A 15,685-nucleotide genomic window follows, 5' to 3' on the forward strand; every position below is an offset into this window, starting at 1 on the left:
GTCCCGGGAACCTTATTAGGTTTTTCACCTAAACCAACCACTGGACTGGGGACCCCAGTCTCTTTAACCACCTTTGTTTGAGCCCTGGTCAGGATCTCTGCTGCTTTCAGGTCCACACATGGCCCTTCCACCTCATGTGGTTTTTCTACTGGTGCAGTATACACGCCCTTCACCAACTGACCAGCACCACACTGGACCATAGCAGCAGAAATGCTTCCCATCTGGCTGTTAGGAGGTGTAACCACAGGCAATTTAGGCTTATTTTCAACTTCTCCAATGTCTGTCTCAAATATTTCTTCTGGATCTAATCTAGCAGCATACGTAGCGGCAACTTTTAACAAAAGTAGCAAATTTAGGAATAAACCATTCCTGTCCTGTTTTGCTTTGCTCTGTACAGCCTGCCATACAGTGCTCCACCTAGTGGTACTGCGCAGTACCAGCCCATCAGACTGTGGAGGAGACACACTAGTATAGATTGGCTGTACATCCCAAAGTTCAAGCATCTCTTTTAATGCTTCAGTTATAAACCAGGCCCTTGACTCCAGACCTAAGTCCTTCCTGGGGATTTTCATGACACTGGGGATGCAGAGAGACCCACTTGCTGAGACTTGAAAAGTTGAAGGTTAACGGAACCTCCTCCCGTCTGGAGGTAAACCCAGCCTGGTGCTCCACCAGAGCGCTGCCAGGTGCTGGACTTATACAACTTCTCAGGCTCAGCATCAGTGAACTGCTCCAGAACATTACCAGTGACATCACGTTGACACTCCATGCCAACCTCAGTTTTGTGGGTCACGGACAATGTCTCTGCTGTGCCCTTATTTGCTTCATCCTGCTCACCAGGGTTAACCCCTGCAGCAGCCACCGCGCCCTCAGGTACAGGCTGTTCTGCAGCCCCTCTTGCTGGCCCAGCAGAAACCGTGTCCACCTTATCTTTGTGCATAAAAGCCTTATCTATCAGGGAGATAAGATTTTTGCTCCAACTATCCCAATCTGTTGTATGTGAGCTCCCTTCTGCGGTACTCCTCAGCACCAATCCATCTGCCCAAGGAGAGACATAAGAACAGACTGGCTTAGTTGCAGACTCATAACACCAGTCATTGTAAATCATGTCAGACTGTGGTAGCACAGGTTGCAATACACCATATTCACCACCTTTCTCAGCTTGCACTAACACATTACCATTACACGGTACAGTTCCATTCTGTCCCACCAGAGTGACATCGCAGTTGTCCAGGGCAACCTCTGACTCCAACACATGAAGTTCCCTGGAGATTCCTGTGGACAACTGTGCTGTCTTACCACCAGTTGCTACAGGCAACGGCCCATTTTTGATAACCTCAGGTTCTTTCAGAGCAAAAGTTTTCCCAACAGCATTAAACTTTTCATTAACAGTGACACTTATAGCATTTTTCGCATTTGTAGGCTGTCCTAGCCCATGGTCAACTTGAGCCTGACAGTCAATAGAGACAACACTTTTAGTCATCAACACAGGTTCTATTTGGATTTTAACCCTTGCATTCCCACTATATAGGGAAAAGTCATTCTCAAGTGCACATTCAGTGGCCCCACTAACTGGGGTCACTCTCACATCGTCATGGACAGTCTCGTAACCAGTCCTTTTATACATGAAATCAGCAGTTCCAGCCATCATTTCATTAAAGACAGTCTTACCCACCGCAGTAGTTGGTGTCACCATCTTCATTTGAGTACGTCGTCTTATGCACCAGTCCTCTGCTGCACTTTTACTGGCCAACTCCTCCTGGTGGCCATGGGATGAAACCACAGCAGGCATCTCCCACCGTTTAGCACCCCCTGCAGGCACAACAGGAAACTTCTTGTTGCTAGGGGTGACTGCAAACATATTTTCACCGGAATCTGGGCCTACAGACAAAACTTTCTCAGCAACATTATCTCCAGCCGTATTCCACAACCTAGGGCAAGAAAACATGCCATGCCCCAGCTGGCCACATTCCAGGCATGGTACTGGATGATTTTTTCCAAAAGCGATTCTCTCCTGGCGATTCCCAGCTGGCCGGAATGCACAGGCCTCTTTGTGGGGACGCTGAACCAAACCTCTACTGCAGCTCCTTTCAGGCATAAATTTCACTCCGGTTGCCATGGGAGACCGCACTCTCCCAGCAGAACTTTGCTGGCTCTCTCCAACATAATAAACTGGCTCCTCCTTAAGCCACTTTCTACGATCCTTATTAGACATAGCCCATGGTACAGAGACAGCCCGATTGGCTTCCTTTGCGTTGCTATGGGCAACCACTCTCATCCTAAGCCTTTGATCAGCCTCTCTCCTTGCATATCGCATGGGCTTCGCTCTGCTGGATCCCATCTCATGCTGTGACACATTCACATCTTTCACAATAGCTGTTGTTTTAACTGCAGCAGCTTTGCCAGGGGCAACAACAGCCCTCTTCCAGTTATGGACATCCAGCGGCTTTTCCCTTGCACTGAGGGTTGGCTTCCTTTCCTCTGTAGCTTGGTTCAGTGCTGCTAAATGCCGCTTGCACCAATCCACTGCAGATTCAAATGCTGGTGGACTCTCCATAACAGCAGTCACCTGTGCACTCATTGCACCAGGGTTGCTAGGGACAACCCCAGCCATTTTTCTCCTTGATAAACTCTGATCAGGTATGTATGGGGCTCGTTCAGGCGGTAACAACCCCTCCAACCACAGAGCTCTGTCTCTCATTTCAGCAAACCTGGCTTCTTTTAAGAGCTTTGACCGCCCCATACTTAGAGACTCCAGAACAACTTTAAACAGTCCAGGAAAATGAAAGTGTCTCTTTTAAAGCAAGTTGCTTTTCTCTTCATGCAAGCTTTTCTCACCTGCACATTGCACACACTGATTATGCTGTCTCATGCACACAAACACAGTTCATAGCAAGAGAAAAAAAAAAAAAATTGACTTTTCATTCACAGGTACACCACCTGCAACACGCAATGCCTTTTGCCTGGCTGCACTTCCACACACAGCCAATAGTTCCTGACTTGAACTTACTGTAGAGCAAGGACCCGGATTCCACCGTCTTCTGCCCGCATTCGAACACCACTTGTAATATTTGGGGGTTATTTTAGCTTAAAGGTAGAGCTTACCAGTGAGCTGGATCCACACCAGATGTCGTTTAAGGGCTCGTAGGCCCACTTTTATTAAAGAAAGAAAAGTCCGATAACAAAATAGTTGCCCACACAGGGGTTTCAGCTTTCCACAGCAGTAATGTATGTAGAACCAAAAATACCAAGCCACCTGGCTCTCTTTAGCAGCACTGCTGCTCAGACTTCTGCTGCAGCCCTCTTGGCTCTTTAACAGAGTTCCTGTACACCCAGTACCTCAGCACTCTTTAACAGCTTCTCTTTCAGCCCACAAGCTTGGACCCTCTGTCTGCTCTGACAGACCGACCTGTGCAGACATGCACACTTCTTCTCCCTTACACGCCTGGACTCCTCGGGAGGGTGGAGCCCAGAACCATGGTGTTGGCTTTGTTTTAAGCCCAAGACCCACCTGTGCAATCATGCAGCCAGACTTCTGGCTGTTCCCAAAACCCGGTCCCAGGATTGGAGATTCCGTACTACCACAATATATATATATATATATATATATATATATATATATATATACCGTATTTTCCGGCGTATAAGACGACCTTTTACATGTAAAAAAACTGGCCAAAAAGCAGGGGTCATCTTATACGCCGTGTCAGCCCCTCGGATGCCGGCTGGGTGTTCGGTAATACTGTATGTAGCTTCGGCTACATACAGTATATACCGCTGAGCCAATCCTGGTGAGCGATGTATTCAAATGAATACAGAGCCTGCTCAGATTGGAGTAATAACCTCTGCCAATCCAAGCAGGCTATTCTGTAGCCTGCTCAGATTGGCTTTGAGATTCAGAGAGGCGCGGGCTGATGATGTTACAGCCTCTGCCAATCCAAGCAGGCTTTGTATTCATTAACAGAATACATGGCTCGCCGTGATTGGCTCCAGCAAAAACAGGAAGAAGGAAGAAATATGAAGCCTCGGAAGCCTCGAAAGCCGGGTCGTCTTATACAGTAAGTACAGTTTTAAAAGCCTTTTTGTCCTGTAACATTAGGGGGTCGTCTTATATGCCGGGTCGCCTTATACACCGGCAAATACGGTATATATATATATATATATATATATATATATATATACAGGGGCGGACTGACCATTCGGTCACTCGGTCACGGACCGAGGGCCCGGCCACTAGGGGGCCCCATCAGGGTTGTCAGCCATAATAAAAACCTGAAATGTCCCTTACCGACATATTTTTAATGTAAAAATCCCGAGATTGTAGTTGCCCCGCCTCTCCACTGCCTCCTCAGCCAATGGGAAAACAGTGTACCCGCCCCCTTCTTCAGCGCGGCTTATTCGAGATATGAGCAGGAGATGCCGACAACTGGAGGAGAGAAGAAGAAGAAGGAGGGGGAGGGCACAGCCTGCAGCCTGATAGAAGGTAAGCAACTGAGCTGAATATATTATTATGAGTGGTTTACCCTTGTCAGCAAGGGGGAGGGGGGAGGCTGTGTTTGCTCAAGCAGAGCTCTTCCTGTCTCTGAAGCAGTTAGATCGTTTGTCTGAGGAGAAGTGAACTGCTTCTGGAGGATGTGCTGAATGTCTCTCCCCCCCCCCCCCCCCCCATCTGTGCTACACCTCCCTACTCATTACCTGCTTACCAGTACACAGGCACAGTCCCCTCACATGCATTCCTGTGTCTGTGAGCTGCTGGGGTACTACAAGTCCCAGCATGCCAGGAGATGGAGGCAGCAGTGTGTTCCATCAGACTTTTTATAGTGTGTGTATATACTGTGTGTATATATACTGTGCAGGCATGTGTCTGTGTCTATAGTGTGTGTGTGTATATATATATATATACTGTGCACTTGTGTGTGTATATACTGTGCAGGCATGTGTCTGTGTCTATACTGTGTGCGTGTGTGTGTATACTGTGCACTAGTGTGTGTGTGTGTGTGTGTGTGTGTGTGTGTGTGTCTGTAAGTATACTGTGTCTGTGTATTACTGTGCATGCGTGTAGGTATACTGTGCATGCATGTGTTTGTGTATATACTGTGCATCTGTGTGTACTGTGCATGCGTGTGTGTATACTGTATGATCCATGTGTGCTCACTGCCGCTCAACAGAATTTGATCCAACAATCCTGTGCCCGTGAAAAATGCCCTTGTTGCCATTCGGAGCCATCTGATTGGCGCACTGCTGAGCTCAACCTCGGATCAGGCAGCAAGGCAGGTCTGGGTGCACACCTGTGCAGTGATAACATGGTGCACAGCTTTTATTCATATGCCCCACTGCCCGATCTGAGGCCAACCACTGCAGTTCCCTATTCCGCTGACTCTACGACAGCACATGTGCAGTTCAGAGCCTGCAACATGTGGCTTTATTTTTTTTTTAAAGGCCTTGCCCACCAGCTGCCTACCTCACCAAGCACCAAGGTGCAAAGGTGTGTGTGTGTGTGTGTGGGGGGGGGATATTCATGGAAGGTGGCACTCTGGGGGCTCTGCCGTAGGGCATGTCAAAAGTGTCCAATCTGTCTGCCATAATGTCGCAGTCCCGCCGCCATTACTAGTAAAAGAAAAAAAATTATAATAAAAATACCATAAATCTATCCCCTATTTTGTAGACGCTATAACTTTTGCGCAAACCAATCAATATACGTTTATTGTGATTTTTATTTTTTAACAAAAATATGTAGAAGAATACATATTGGCCTAAACTCTGGAAAAAAATGTGTTTATATCTATCCATCTCTCTATCTATCTTACTTTTTTTTTATAGTATAAAGTAAAAAATATTGCTTTTTAAAAAAAAGTGTCTGCCTTTTTTTGTTTATAGCGCAAAAACTAAAAATCCCACAAAAGAAAGCTCTATTTGTGGGAACTAAAGGACATCACTTTTGTTAGGGGAAATACCTCGCACGACTGCGCAATTGTCAGCTAAAGCGACACAGTGCCGAATCGCAAAAAGTGCTCTGGTCAGGGAGGGGGTAAATACTTCCGGGGCTGAAGTGGTTAAGACTCTCCCATTGACCATGCCCATTGTTCGCCATGGTTCACTATGCATGCCACAGATCATCATCTCCCTGGTAGGGGTCCCAGTGCAGTATTTTGCCCAGGGGACCATGATGTTAAGGTGGCACTGCCCATGAGAGGCTCGTGGTGCCTTTACTGGGTCACCAGCTCTAGGTCTCCTGCCACCCTGCATGTCGCCGAGCTTGGTGCCCCTCCTCTAAAAAAAAAAAAAAATGGCTGCCACGTGGCGGCCATCTGTAAGCCTGGGGGCCCCATAATCTCTTATTGCCCGGGGGCCCCATAAGTTGTCAGTCCGCCCCTGTATATATATATATATATATATATATGGAAATCGCTAGAATTTTTTTTTTTTATAATTGTAAAATATATATTGATGAAATATAAAATGATAAAAGATGAGTCTAAAAAATAATTGTAAACATTATTTATGGAGATCGGGCTTTTAAAAACTAGAATATTAGTCATGAGATGAGGATAAATAATGAATAAAGAAGTCTGTGTGAATATGAGCAGCTAAACAACTTCATTCTTCTAGCATTGTAAAGAAGAAAAGAATGCGCTTTATTAAAAGATCACAGAATTAGCAGCGTGAGGAATGTGCTTGCTTCAATACAAACGCTAGTTTTACCAGACCGAGCACTTCCGTCTTGTACTTGCTTTAGAGCATGCGTCGTTTTTCGTCCATCAGACTAGCACACGAATGAACGTTTTTTACGCTAGAAAGTCGAGTCCGTCGGACAGATTTAAAACATGTCCGATCGTGTGTACACAGCAAAAAAATAAGTATGCTGCAATATAATAAATGTTTGCTTTTTGGATTTAATACCACTTTAACCAAGGCAATGCTGTTTTCTGCCACACCTTGCTTCATGAAATTATAACAGGATAAGAACACACAACAAATAGAGAAAAATCTCTGCCGCTGCACACCATACCACACCATACACATCAAACAAGCCCACTTATTACATGCTGGTGTTGTATGTGTGTGCGGTGGCTGAGATTTTTCTCTATTTGTTCTGTGGATTACTATCCTGACCTGCATCCTTAGTGGAACACACCAAATGGGGGACATATGCCGGAGCAGAGACCCTAAAGTTGGTTTCGGACAAGAACACAAGCATTCAAGCATCAAAACTGCTCTTATCTGAAAGTTATAATTTTAAAATATTGTTTTTTAAAGTAATGCAAACTAACCTGAAAAAATAGGTCCAGGTGTTGCTTAGGGGCATCATCCTTGAGAGCAGGGTATGTATATTTCCCCATCATGTCATATATGGCTTTAATTATATCCATCATTTCCTAAATGAGAAAGGGAACAATTATTTAATTAGGTAATTGCATCATTCTTTACAGAATAAAATGTTTTTACTGGCCCTGTATAACCTTACAATCTTATTAACTTGCAAACCTACCATTATGAAGTAACTTTTTACATTTGTTTGAGATGTCAGATTGTCTCAAAAATGTGCTAAGTGTCCAGGGATTTTTGAGGTGCTGTGAGATTAAAACTGATTTATAGATTGTAGTGAAGTGTAAATAGTTTGGACCAAGCTGGTTCAAACAAAGTATTACCTTCACTACTAGATGTTCCAGATGTTTGCGCTGTACAAGCTGTATGTAGCATCAGCTACACACAGTATACAGCACTGTGTTTCAGTAGTGAGATCAGTGAGATAAAATCTTCCCATCTCATTCCCAGAACAAAATCAAGTCAGGGCTGAGCACTGCTCAACTATTCATAGGGAGCTTTGTATTCTATGAAATATGTGACATAATTCGTGTTTATCCTCATGACACATCACAGGAAGCACCTCCATGGTTAACAGAGGACAGAATTAAAATTAGACTTGGGAAAATTAACATTAATAAATAACCGGGACCAGATAGCTTGCACCTGAGGGTACATAGGGAACTCAGTCAAGTAATTGCCAGACCACTGTACCTAATTTTTACTGACAGTCTACTGACTGGAATGGTATCAGCTGATTGGAGAAAAGCCAATGTAGCACCAATATTTAAAAAGGGCCCAAAATACATCCCTAGGAATTACAGACTAGTTAGCCTAACATCAGTAGTATGCAAGTGTCAGAGAGTTGCCCGTAGCGGACTTGTCACTGGGCGCGCTGCGGGGCATCGGTGTGTGCTGGTGCGCGCTGGCGCTGCCGGGTGCGCGCCTGCGCGTGCGCGCGCGCGTGCGCGTTCGCGTGCGCGCGCGTCGGTGCGCGTTGGCGCCAATCGGCCTACTTAAGTGTTACCCCGTGGTGTGATCGGTGCTGTCCGATCTGCAGCTTCCTGTGCCCTGTGACTTCGCTTGTGTTCCTGAACTCCTGTTTACCCGGCTCGTCCCTTGGATTTTCCTGTCTGCTGCCTGCCTTCGACCTCGGCCTGTCTCTGACCTTGCATCTGCCTGCTCCTTTGTACCACGCTGCCCGCCTGTTGCCAACCCTGCTTGTGACCCGGACTCGAACTTGCTTATCCCTTTTCTGCACTACCTGCCATCTGTCATCTGTGCCTGTGGCTGGACCTGCTCCCACCTTCTGCTTGCATCTGCTCCTGCATCTAGCCGTGAGAAACTGTCTACCTGCCTGAACCCTGCCGTCGGATCCCTCCTTCAGCAACTAACCCGCCAGGCTCTCATACCCGTCTGCGCTCCCGTGCCTCCTGTCCATCCTATCAGGGGCCGTGAACCAGACCCGTAAGGGAGACCTTCCCCTGCTATTTCGGGCTCACCTGTCAGGTACGTGGGTCTGACGGTATCGGACAGCCATGTCTGAGCCTGAGCAGGGAGCCTCCCCCATGGAGGAATTGTGCAGACACCTGGCGGGTCTCACTCAAGCCGTGAAGAGTCTGCAAGAAGGCTACACCAGACTGGAAGGCCAAATCCAGGTACTGTCATCTCCTGCACACCAACCAGGAGCTTCCGCTGCCGGACCAGCATCCTCCGTAGTAATGCTGCCTCCCGAACCCAGGGTACCTATTCCAGAGAGATTCTCTGGTGACCGCGGTAGGTTCCGGTCCTTCCGCAATGCTTGCGAGCTTTACTTCGCTTTACAACCTCGCACCTTCTCCCTGGAAGTGACTAAAGTGGGCTTTGTGATTTCTCTCCTGTCTGGTGAACCCCAGTCCTGGGCCCATCGCCTGCTTGAGCAGAAGTCGCCCTCTCTTGACAGTCTGGATACCTTTTTCGCCACAATGTCCCAGCTCTATGAGGATCCCCAGCTGAGAGCAACTGCGGAGGCTGCCTTGCATGTCCTACAGCAGGGGCGCAGGGCGGTTGAGGACTATGTGGTGGACTTTAGATGTTGGAGTTCTGATACAGAATGGAATGACGCCGCCCTGCGCTACCAGTTCCGCATGGGTTTGTCTGACTCACTCAAGGACGAACTGGCACGGGTCGGTGTCCCTCAGTCTCTGGAAGAGCTCATCAACCTCTCCATCCAAATCGATCGACTCCTTAGGGAACATCGTTCTGAGAGGTCCTCCAGCCAGTTTCGGCCTACGTGGGTCCTCCCCAAGGTTCCTAGTGCTTCCAGCTTTTCTCGGCCGTCCACCCTAGCTCCTCCGGCTCCGGGACCTGAACCTCCTGAACCCATGCAGCTGGGTCTCATCCGTCCTTCCCTCACTCTGGAGGAACGGCAACGTCGAAGAGCCAGTAACCTGTGTATGTACTGTGGGGAACCAGGTCACTACGTGAGATATTGTCCTAACAAGACACGTAAGTCTCTTCCGATTCCTTTCAAGCATGCTCCTAATCTGCCTAAGTCTACTTCTCACCTTGCTCTCTCTGTTGTTCTACAGCTTCCCGACAAGGATATCCCAGTTCCAGTCATAATTGATTCCGGAGCCTGTAGTTGTTTTATTGACCAGACATTTGCTGCCAATCACCGCATTCCCCTCCGACCGAAGTCCCAGAGCCTGGCGGTGCACCTTGCCGATGGCTCCATCCTAAGTTCTGGTCCTGTCACCCAGGAAACCATCCCCTTGCTGGCCACCATGGGTCCTAACCATCATGAACTCCTTTGCTTGGACGCCATTTCTTCCCCTCTTTTTCCCATTATCTTGGGAATGCCCTGGCTACAAGCCCACAACCCCAACATCGACTGGCCCTCAGGGAGGGTCGAGTTTCTTTCCGGCTACTGCCAACAGCAGTGCCTTCTTGAAGTCCCTTCCACGTCCACTCAGCTTCTCAGTCTGGACTCTGATCCTGAGTCCCCTCAAGCAAATCCTGAGCCCTATCGGGATTTTGCGGATGTGTTTAGCAAGAAAGGAGCAGAAACCTTACCCCCGCACAGATCTTACGACTGCCCGATAGAGCTTTTTCCCGGAACTGAGGTCCCATTTGGAAGGATTTTTCCGCTAACTGAGCAAGAGCTGGAAACTCTGAAGGGCTATTTGGATGAAAACCTCAAGAAAGGCTTCATTCGCCCATCTACTTCCCCAGCTGGGGCCGGCATCTTTTTCGTTGAAAAAAAAGACCACTCTCTTCGACCTTGTATTGATTATCGGGAGCTAAATAAACTTACCATCAAAAATCGCTACCCGCTACCCTTAGTGCCTGAACTCTTCCAGAGACTGGGATCCGCTGTTGTGTTCACCAAGTTAGACCTCCGTGGTGCCTACAATTTGATTCGCATTCGTGAGGGGGACGAGTGGAAGACTGCCTTCCGTACGCGGTTCGGGCACTTCGAATACCTCGTTATGCCCTTTGGTCTGTGTAATGCACCCGCCACTTTCCAACACTTTATAAACGACGTCTTCCGTGACCTGTTAGATTTATATGTTATCGTTTACTTGGATGACATCCTAATCTTCTCTTCCTCAGTCTCTGACCATCGCAGACACGTCCGAAATGTGTTGACCCGCCTTAGGCATCATAGACTTTACGCCAAGTTGGAAAAGTGCGAATTTGAGCTCCAAAGCATACAGTTCCTTGGCCTGGTTATCTCTGTTAATGGCATCAAGATGGACCCTTGGAAAGTGTCCGCTATTCTGGATTGGCCCGCTCCTACCGATAAAAAGGGTGTCCAGCGTTTTATTGGCTTTGCCAACTTTTATCGGAGGTTCATTAGGGGCTTCTCAGCTATAATCGCCCCCATCACTGAATTAACCAAGCAAGGAAACCATTTCTGTTGGTCCCCTAAGGCCCAAGTTGCTTTTCAGAAACTGAAGGAACTTTTTACTTCTGCTTCCATCCTAAAGCACCCGGATCCTGCCCTGCCTTTTGTCCTTGAGGTGGACGCTTCCGAAATCGTGGTAGGGGCTGTACTCTCCCAGCGACAAGGTTCCAAGGCCCTTCTCTTCCCTGTGGCCTTTTACTCTCGCAAGCTTTCCGCAGCGGAGAGAAATTACGATGTGGGGGACCGGGAACTACTGGCTATAAAGGCAGCTTTGGAGGAGTGGCGTTACTTACTGGAGGGTGCTGCACATCCAATCCTGGTCTATACCGACCATAAGAATCTGGAGTATTTGAGAACGGCTAAAAGATTGAAACCACGGCAGGCGAAGTGAGCATTGTTCTTCTCCAGATTCCACTTCCACATCACGTACAGACCCGGCTCCAAGAACATCAAGCCTGATGCCCTCTCCCGCATGTTTCATAACTCCCAGGATACCTTGCTTCCAGATACCATCCTCCCTGCTGGAAATTTTCTGCTTCTTCAGGGGGATCTCCTGTCCCGGATAAGACAAGCTTCTGTGGGGTGGTCCCCACCAGTTGAGAATGTTGTGAGGTCACAAGATGGCATGTTCCGGTACAGGGACAAAATCCTAGTCCCGGATGATGTGTGGATGGCTGTTCTGGAGCTCTGCCATGACCACAAACTTGCCGGCCACTTTGGCACGTTGAAGACGGCGAACTTGGTACAGCGTGCATTCTGGTGGCCGCAGCTAACTAGTGATTGCAGGAAGTACGTAGAGTCCTGCACCACCTGTGCCCGGAACAAGACTAGCCGGACAAGATCCTGGGGTCTACTAAGAACCTTGCCAGTTCCAGAAAGACCTTGGAAGATGATTTCAATGGATTTCATCGTGGAGTTGCCCCTGGCGGAAGGTTTCTCTACCATCTTTGTGGTGGTCGACAGACTGTCTAAGATGGCCCATTTTCTGCCCATGAAAGGCACACCTTCGGCCTTGGAAACTGCAAAGGTGTTCATTAAAGAAGTGGTGAGGTTGCATGGAGTTCCCTCAAGCATTGTATCCGACCGGGTCGTCCAATTTACCTCCAAGTTTTGGAAGGCTCTGTGCAGTTCCCTTAAGATTGAGTTAGCGTTTTCTTCTGCCTATCATCCCCAGACGAATGGGCAGACGGAGAGGACTAATCAGACCTTGGAACAATACCTCCGCTGTTTTTCTGCCTTCTCACAAGACGACTGGGTCTCTCTTCTGCCTCTAGCCGAATTTGCCTATAATAACTCATTGCATTCTGCTATCAAACAGATGCCTTTCTTTGCAAATTATGGTTACCATCCATCCTTCTTGCCCAGTTCGGTTCCTGAGTGTGCCATTCCTGCAGTTTCAGAGACAATTGACTTTTTTATGACCAACAACAAATTGCTACAGGAGGCTATGGCCAAGACCCAGGATTATAACAAGAGGATGTTTGACAGAAAGAAGCGAGGAGAACTCATCCTTGTACCGGGCAATCAGGTCTGGCTTTCTAAGGCTAATCTGAAGATGGCTTGTCCCTCAAGGAAGCTGGGTCCTAAGTTTTTGGGTCCCTTTGCAGTCAGAAGGAAAATTAACGATGTTACATATGATTTGGACTTGCCCAGTTCCCTAAAGATTCATCCAGTCTTCCATGTATCTTTGTTAAAACCTGTTACTCCTAATCCTTTCACTGGCCGGAACTCGGGCCCACCTAAACCCGTAATCGTTAATAATGAAGAGGAATTCGAAGTGGAAGCGATTTTGGACTGTAGAAGGAGGGGTAATCAAATCCAGTATTTAATCAAATGGAAGGGGTACGGTCCGGAAGATAACTCCTGGGAACCTGAAAGCAATTTACATGCGGAGCAACTGCTCAGTGCTTTTGAAAGTGCCCACTTGGATAGATTGGCCCGGATGGGCATCCGGAGGCCGCCCTTGAGGGGGGAGGCACTGTCAGAGAGTTGCCCGTAGCGGACTTGTCACTGGGCGCGCTGCGGGGCGTCGGTGTGTGCTGGTGCGCGCTGCCGGGTGCGCGAACGCGCGCGGGTGTGCGTTCGCGCTGGTGCGCGTGCGTCGGTGCGCGTTGGCGCCAATCGGCCTACTTAAGTGTTCCCCCGTGGTGTGCTCGGTGCTGTCCGATCTGCAGCTTCCTGTGCTCTGTGACCTGTGACTTCGCTTGTGTTCCTGAACTCCTGTTTACCCGGCTCGTCCCTTGGATTTTCCTGTCTGCTGCCTGCCTTCGACCTCGGCCTGTCTCTGACCTTGCATCTGCCTGCTCCTTTGTACCACGCTGCCCGCCTGTTGCCAACCCTGCTTGTGACCCGGACTCGAACTTGCTTATCCCTTTTCTGCACTACCTGCCTGCTGTCATCTGTGCCTGTGGCTGGACCTGCTCCCACCTTCTGCTTGCATCTGCTCCTGTATCTAGCCATGAGAGACTGTCTACCTGCCTGAACCCTGCCGTCGGATCCCTCCTTCAGCAACTAACCCGCCAGGCTCTCATACCCGTCTGCGCTCCCGTGCCTCCTGTCCATCCTATCAGGGGCCGTGAACCAGACCCGTAAGGGAGACCTTCCCCTGCTATTTCGGGCTCACCTGTCAGGTACGTGGGTCTGACAGCAAGCTCTTGGAGGGTATGATAAGGGACTATATACAAGATTTTAGTAATGAGAACGGTATCATTAGCAGTAATCAGCATGGATTCATGAAGAATCGTTCTTGCCAAACCAACCTTTTAACCTTCTATGAGGAGGTGAGTTTCCATTTAGATAATGGAAGGCCCATAGACATGGTTTATCTGGATTTTTCAAAAGCATTTGACACATTTCCCCATAAACTTTTTTTTTTTTTTTTCACGTTTCACATCTTTATTTGTAAAAAAAATTGAAAACCATTTATCATTTTCCTTCCACTTCACAATTATGTGCCACTTTGTACTGGTTTATCACATAAAATCCCAATAATTACATTTACAATTTTGGTTGTAACATGACACAATATGGAAAATTTCAAGGGGTGTGAATATTTTTTTCAAGGCACTGTAGGAATTGACTTCCACAATTCATTTGTGACTGCTTGCTCCAACAAACGGAAAGTTATTCTATATATAAGTAGCAATGGTATTTATGTGCTCATAACCTTTTTTTTTTTTTTTTTTTTATTTACATAATCTTTATTTATTTTCATAATAATTTTTCCATAAACAAACTTTATACATTTAAATACTCAATTTTACAAATCTCTCCCCCCCCACCCCCTCCCCTTCAAGGACATATCAGGAAAAAAAAAAAAAAAGAAAAAAAAACAAAGGGTCCCTCATGCACAGACTGTGATCGTAATTCTCCTAGTATCTCGGTCTTCTTAACACCTTTTCCTAAAAACTCTCTCTCTCCCTCCCCCCCCCCCCCCCATCCTCAGTCATTACAATCCCTTATGCTGGGTGTCCCAGCCTATCCAACCATGGTTTCCACATTCTTTTGAATTCCCTAAAATTCCCTCTCCTTACATATACTACCTTTTCCTTCCAGACCGTCTCTGTTATTAGCTGCCTCCAATCTGCTACCGTCGGGGGGTTTTCTGCCTGCCACCTCTGCGCTATCAATTTCCTTGCCTGAAACATACACCTCATCACTGCTTTGTTTATACAAGCTGATCCTCTTATTCCCTCGTTCAGGCCCAGCACACACATTCTGGGGTTCCCGTTAACCGTCACTCTAAATGTTTCATTCATATCGGCGATAACTTCTGACCAGTAGCGAAACAGTTTAGGGCACCTCCAGAACATGTGTGTCAGATCCCCTGTCGCCTGACATCTCGGACATCCATCGTCTACTCTTTGCCCAAACCTATATAGCCTCTTCGGTGTATAATAGGCTCTATGTAACAGCATCAGATGTAATACCCTCTGGGCTGGCGAGACAGATATCAAATGTCCCCCCTCAAGTATCCTCATCCACTGCTCATCTGAGAATGTTCCTACTTCCTCCTCCCATTTTCTTCTACTTTTAAGTTTTCCTGGGGTTTCTATACTCCCTTGACATATGTGTGGATAAATTTCTGCTATAAAACCTCTCTCTCTATCTTGGGAGTTTAATCTATTATAAATGGGGGATTTACTCCAAACTGGCCCTGGTGTATCAAATTGTTTCAATAAAGCATGCCTGATTTGTAAATATTTATAAAACGAATGTTTTGATAAATCAAATTCCGTTCTCAGTGTGTTAAATGTTTTTATTGTGTTTCCTTCATACAACTGGGCCAGCCTGTCAATCCCTCTACTTTCCCAGTCTTTGTATCTTCCTATCTTTCCCATTTCCTGTAAGTTCAGGTTATTCCATTGGGGGGTTTCTCTAGTCAACCCTTCCAGGCCTTTTATCGCTTTTACTGCCTTCCATACTTTTAAAGCAAGTTTTATTGTGGGCATTCCATGGGGGAATGAGTTTGCCTCCAGAGCTTCTACTATA

The 15,685-nt window shown here is 47.3% G+C and overlaps 1 protein-coding gene across 4 annotated transcripts in view; it reads right to left on the reverse strand.

Annotated features, from left to right (window-relative positions):
* The window catches only part of KCNIP1 (potassium voltage-gated channel interacting protein 1), a 568,743-nt gene that overhangs the window by 76,753 nt on the left and 476,305 nt on the right, over positions 1 to 15,685 (reverse strand). For all 4 annotated transcript variants that reach the window (XM_077473564.1, XM_077473562.1, XM_077473563.1 and 1 more), the window contains one exon: positions 7,272 to 7,376. In XM_077473564.1, the coding sequence (XP_077329690.1) occupies positions 7,272 to 7,376 (105 nt within the window). The remainder of the gene's footprint in view (positions 1 to 7,271; positions 7,377 to 15,685) is intronic.

This window comes from Lithobates pipiens, unplaced genomic scaffold (genome assembly GCF_037356315.1).
Source record: "Lithobates pipiens isolate NorthernLeopardFrog02 unplaced genomic scaffold, aLitPip1_a1.2 Scaffold_8, whole genome shotgun sequence".
Classification (NCBI taxonomy): Eukaryota; Metazoa; Chordata; class Amphibia; order Anura; family Ranidae; genus Lithobates; species Lithobates pipiens.